This window comes from Ursus maritimus, unplaced genomic scaffold, assembly GCF_017311325.1.
Source record: "Ursus maritimus isolate PB19 unplaced genomic scaffold, ASM1731132v1 scaffold_27, whole genome shotgun sequence".
NCBI classification, from domain to species: Eukaryota; Metazoa; Chordata; class Mammalia; order Carnivora; family Ursidae; genus Ursus; species Ursus maritimus.
The window spans coordinates 21,736,811-21,742,810 of record NW_024425230.1 but is presented as its reverse complement, the minus strand read 5'-3'; the positions used below and the strand labels follow the sequence as shown (position 1 = coordinate 21,742,810).

Below are 6,000 nucleotides of genomic sequence, written 5' to 3'. Positions count from 1 at the left end.
GCCCCGGCTGCTCTCATTGAGTTTTGTCCATCCCACAGTTACGGGATGCGCTTCATTGCTAAAGTGCTGAAGGACTCGTTACACGAGAAGTTCCCTGATGCCGGTGAGGATGAGCTGCTGAAGGTAAGAATCTGGACACTGGCACATCCTTGTCCTCCAGTAGCCCTTTGAGGAAAACGTTAGAAGACAAGGCCCGACCTGAGACCTGCAGCAAGTGCGCAAGCATAGATTCCGGCAGTAGCTCCCCGTTGGTTGTGAGCTCTTGAAAGTGACTGTCAACAGTAAATGATACCACTCTTAGTCCCTACATAGTTCCTTTATTGTTTGGCACACAGACGCCCAACAAGTAGAGGTGGATTTTCCTGTCTTAAGATAAATTTCTCGAGTCCTGTCTTTTCTCTGAAGAATTGCTCCCTCTGCCGGTGGCCGGGTGAATGCAGCAAGCACCATTGTTTCTGCTAAGGCTGTTGCTGATAACTCTTTTTCTTACTTGGCTGTGCTCTTTCCCTTTTTTTTTTTCCCCCCTTAATCTGAACGCTTTTTTCTTCTCTCTCCTAGTTCTGTGCTTTTCTACAATGAGGCCTCGATTCTAGACTTTCTATTCAGGTGAATTAATTTTTTTTTTTTTTTTTTGAATGAAACTCCAGGGGAAATGCTGTGACTGTCCTTGAAATCTTCTGTGGAGGAGATGTGTGTTGAGTGACTTTAATTTCAGAGGCATGAACTTGTCCACCGTTGAAGTCTGCAGCATGAGGATGGTGGGGGTTGGACAAATTACACTGTGCTGATTAGGTCACATGGGCGACCGCAGCCTTAGCTGCCATGATATGTGAACAGAGGCTGCCCTGAAATGCTCAGTGACAGACTTTAAGTCTATCGTTGTTACCTTCTGAACCAGCTCTTTCACTGTAGTGATACTCAGTTCTGTTCTCATTTCCTTTTTCTCTGTATCCAACCGAGGGATGTTCGGTTGTTTTAGTTTCAGACCTTGAGAGAGAGTGTGTGCATGCGTGCATGCATGCATGCGTGTGTGCGTGCATAGTGTTTATTTTTCCTCACAGGACTGCATTTTCGGGTTTTCTTTGCTAGCAAAGTTGTTTGTGGCTTACTTGGTGGAGTGGTTTTTAACACCCGTCTTTCTTTTCCATCTGTTCCCAGATTATCGGTAACTTGCTTTACTATCGATACATGAATCCAGCCATTGTTGCTCCTGATGCCTTTGACATCATTGACCTGTCGGCAGGAGGCCAGCTCACCACGGACCAACGCCGAAATCTTGGCTCCATTGCGAAGATGCTGCAGCATGCAGCTTCCAATAAGATGTTTCTGGGAGATAATGCTCACCTGGGCATCATTAATGAGTATCTCTCCCAGTCCTACCAGAAATTCAGGTAGGGGGAAAGGAGCAAGGTACTTGTGGGCGTGTTTCTATCTCTGAGTCCCAGGACAAGATAAATACCATACTTAGCTTTCTCTGGACCCTGCCATGCTGTAGGATACCTGTTTGATGTACTCATAGCCCCTGGGGGGTGACAGAGGATTTTGAGCTGTTAAAATGTATTCCAATGAAATAGACCGCACTTTACATAAAAGCAGTGGACCTGCATTAGGCACGTGTTAATTTGTAATCAGAGAAGAATTGGAGAGTGCTTTCAACATTTGTAAATTAAACATCCAGTTGTGAGTTCAGGGCATTGTCTTAGAGATAAAGGTGGTTTGCCTAATGACTCCGGTGTTCGCAAATGCTCCGGTTGAGCAGTTCTTGTGGGTGGAATTAAAACTGGGTGGAGGGAGAAGTTATTAGAACTACCACCCCAAGGCCATGAAGCGGCAAACATGTGCAGCTTCTCTAGAATCACCGGGCTTGACAGTCTTCTCTTTGAATCATTGCTTCAGTGGTTTGTGGGATGTCCTCTCGCCAACTCCGCACATATGTGTCACCCGGGGATCTGGCTCTCTTGTTTATTTGCAGACGGTTTTTCCAAACTGCTTGTGATGTCCCAGAGCTTCAGGATAAATTTAATGTGGATGAATATTCTGATTTAGTGACCCTTACCAAACCAGTGATCTACATTTCCATTGGTGAAATCATCAACACCCACACTGTAAGTATTTTTTCTTTAATTACTTAATTTCGTTGCTCTAGCCTTAATTGCCTTCCCTGGGTGCTGCTTAACATCTCTGGAAAGCCAGATACCTCGCCTTCCTTTAATCTTGCTGACATCACATCTGCCTTGTTGTTTCCCTTTCTTTGCGTATTAACGAGATCTGCTAAGTGTCTCAAAGTCATCCCAGGCCCTCTGCATCACAGTCACCTGGGCACCACAGGCCTGCTGAAACAGAGTCGCCACGGGTGGGCTCCAGAATCTGCGCTGTGAGCGCCGATCTAGGGACTTGTTAAAATACTGTTTTTGTTGTTCCTTCTGTTTATCTTGGCCTGGTGTTATTTTTCTAATATCTAAAATACCCACTTTTTCCTCTGTGTCCCTTAGAGTGATTTTTCCCTTGGGTGCCTCTTTTTTCCCCAGCATTTTTATAATTCATTCCTTTCTCCTTCGGGGCTATATAGAACAGGTAATGAGGAAATACATAAAATTTAAAGGAGGGGTACCTGGGTGGCTCAGTCAGTTAAACGTCTGCCTTTGGCTCAGGTCGTGATCCCAGGGTCCTGGGATTGAGCCCCACGTCAGGCTCCCTGCTCAGCAGGGAACCTGCTTCTCCCTCTCCCTCTGCCTGCCGCTCCCCCTGCCTGTGCACTCATGCTCTCTCTCTCTCTGACAAATAAATAAATTAATTTTTTAAAGAAAGGTAAAGTAAATTTCAGGTATTACCCTCTCTGAGGGTGTCCCTTGGGGTAATAGTGTCTTAAAGGCTCTGCTTCAGTGCCCCTAAGATGAGGACAACATGGGTCCGGTGCACTTGTCTCTGAACTAAGAGATACTGTAAACAGCACGCATTAAGTGCAGGTATGCATGTGAGTTACTTGAACTTGTTGTAGGGCACATTGTGACTTTGGATGTTGAATTCTGTGGGGTTTGTTGTTCTTTTCCGTGTAGGGTCCACTTAAATCCCTTCTGTCTGCCAGGTTGAGAGAATACCGGTATTTCCTCCGTGCATTATCCCATAAGTTATTCAACAGAGGCCAGCGTGATGCTCTATGTGTTATATTGTTTACTGGGGCTAGTTCGCTGGGGATTGGCCTGTCAGTTCTTTGGATGCAGGAGCTTTGTTATCTGACACCTTCTGTGCTGTTCAGCCTGGTTGGTGGGGCTGAGGGCTGATGGGCTGTGTCACGTTCACGGACTTGACTCCTGGGTGTCCAATGCAGCTCCTGTTGGATCATCAGGACGCCATTGCTCCGGAACACAACGATCCCATCCACGAGCTGCTGGACGACTTGGGCGAGGTGCCTACCATCGAGTCCCTGATAGGTAAAGTTCTGACTTAACTACCCAGAAGATGACAGGGAAGGTGCTGGGGGAAGGCTGTAACTGCCACGTTGTCCGTCCCTGTGCCGCTCCAGCTCTGAGTGTGCGTGAGGGAAGAAAACAGATGTGGTCCCCCCCTGTCTGTGAGGAACTGAGGTCCAGTGGAAGAGAGACTTTTAAGTGTGGATGTTATACACATAATCCTATAATTAAATTAGAAGTCCTATAAAGGAAATGAACAGAATATCTTAGGAGAGATTTGTCATTTACAATTATTAAAGTGACTTGTTAACATTTATGAAATTATTTTAGTATGGATCCTTTGCTTTTATCATTTGGCACCTAGTTTCTTTATTTCTCAGCAAGAGGGTGTCCTTGCCACAGCGTACATGTTGGCTTATTCAAGTATCTTCTTAGGCCCGCATTTTCTTACCCTCGTGTTAACGTCTCCTCTCCAGTATCTCCTCTCTTTGTTACACTGATCCTCTCTACTCTCCCCAAACCGTAGGGGAGAGCGCTGGCAATTTAAATGACCCCAATAAGGAGGCGCTGGCTAAGACAGAAGTGTCTCTCACGCTGACCAACAAGTTTGATGTGCCTGGGGATGAGAATGCAGAAATGGACGCCCGGACGATCCTGCTGAAGTGAGTACCCGCTGTGGGAAGAACGAGGTAAACACAGCGTGGCGAGGCCTTGGCCTTGGCAGCCACGCCCACTTGTTCATACCTGAAACCATCACCTTGGCCTTTTAAGCCTGTCATGATTCTGGTCACCTTATCTGTTATACTCGGCACAGGACTTACCTGCTGCATTTGCTAATACGAGGCTGAAGTGAAATTGACACAAGAGATCCTCAGCCTGGTGCCCATGCTCTTGTTGTCGCATAAATAAGTCTGGGGCCTCGAGTGCCTTGTGCTCGCAGCTGCGGGGCGGGACCTCTGTGAGGTGAAGTGCGTACTGCTGCTGCTTAGCTCCATTCAGGGGAAGGCGGAGCACCTGGTGACCTTGACACTCTTCCCCCACCTCCTTTCAGCACGAAACGTTTAATTGTGGATGTCATCCGGTTCCAGCCAGGCGAGACCTTGACTGAAATCCTAGAAACCCCAGCCACCAGTGAACAGGTAAAACTTAGGGGTTTAACCTTCCATAACAAGGGGCACAGATGCTCCCATGATGGGTGTGTGCCAGGGCTGGGGGGGAGGGTGGAACACAGATGCTAGGAGATGCTTCCCTGTGGGTGGACCAGAACACAGTTATCGGACCCATGAACCATTGGATGACCTGGGCAAGGTGGTGGCTAGGGCCTGCTGAGAAAGTTGTTGGCTCCTACATTGAGAGGCAGACGCTCTTAGGGCGGAAGGCTCACGGCACATCATGTGTTCTGTGTGTGTGTGTGTGTGTGTGTGTGTGTGTGTGTGTTAATTTAATTAACTGAGGCAGAATCAGCCAGTCTGTCTAGTAATTGAATATTATTATATCATTAGAATTTTCTTAAGTGTCTTGGTACAGAGGAGTACAGAATGTGGCTTCTAAACTCAACTCATGATCTAGTTGGAGAAATGTGGTATATAGACCTGAAATCATTAGAAAACCATTAAAAATTGACTTTGATGTTGGCTATAAAAATGCCAGAAGTTCAGGAAAGAGGCCAGCAAGGAGCAAAGCATCAGGAAGAAGCAGGACTTGATCCATGCTTAGGAGGCGTGGATGGGATCTGGGTGTGCGCTAAGACAAGAGGCGTCTTGGGCAGGAGAGTCCACGCAAACAGAGGCATGAAGGAGGGAAGGGCATGATGTGATCAGACTGACATTTCTAGAATGAAGACGTGGGTGACGGTGAGTAGTGAGGAGTAAGACAACAAATAAGTAGCACCGGACAGATACAGAGTAAAGAGCTTTTGTAACCTTGGGACCATTTAATACTGATCAGTTAGGCAGGGCTGTCAGAGCAGACAGTAGTCGAGCAATCTAGGTGTGTGGTGAAGTCCCGGGCCCAGGTGGTTGGGGCATGGCTTGGCAGTGGGAAGGGATGGATGAGGCACTTCCTGTTTAAGACCACTTTTTGCAAAATGCAAAAAGTAGGTCGAGTCATTTTTTTAAATGTAGAGCATAGGAATCCTTTTTGTTAGATGAGAGTTTACTTGGAAGCGCAAATATAAAGCACGAAAAATGGAAACTACTCTGGTAGCGCCAAGAATGGAGTCCTCACAGCCCCGCCCTCTGGGACTCCGGGTACCTGTGGGAATCCCTTATAGCTGCATGGAGGACTCTTTGAAAACCACTGTTTTTAATGAATTCTCAGCTTTTAGATGCTATGATTGATTACTGACTAGATGTGTGGGAGGGACAAGAATAGAATCATCACAGACAGCTGCAGCTTGTTCAGCCCGGGAGGGAGTTTGAAGCAGGGAAGGCGGAACCAGTCTTTAATGAGAGCCTGCTGTTAGTTTGGTGCTTCCCCCTGTGTTCTTTCATTTCCTCCTCCCACTATCCCTGTGAGATGAGTCTTTCCATCCTCACGTTGCAGTTGAGGAGTCTGAGACCCTTAGAGGTCACATAACTGGCCCAAGATC

The 6,000-nt window shown here is 47.0% G+C and overlaps 1 protein-coding gene across 1 annotated transcript in view; it reads left to right on the top strand.

Moving 5' to 3' along the window:
- IQGAP1 (IQ motif containing GTPase activating protein 1) overlaps nt 1–6,000 on the top strand; it is a 101,359-nt gene that overhangs the window by 84,008 nt on the left and 11,351 nt on the right. The window contains exons 28-33 of the mRNA XM_040642830.1: nt 39–123; nt 1,159–1,391; nt 1,973–2,105; nt 3,329–3,431; nt 3,937–4,072; nt 4,462–4,549. Coding sequence (XP_040498764.1) covers nt 39–123; nt 1,159–1,391; nt 1,973–2,105; nt 3,329–3,431; nt 3,937–4,072; nt 4,462–4,549 — 778 coding nt within the window. The remainder of the gene's footprint in view (nt 1–38; nt 124–1,158; nt 1,392–1,972; nt 2,106–3,328; nt 3,432–3,936; nt 4,073–4,461; nt 4,550–6,000) is intronic.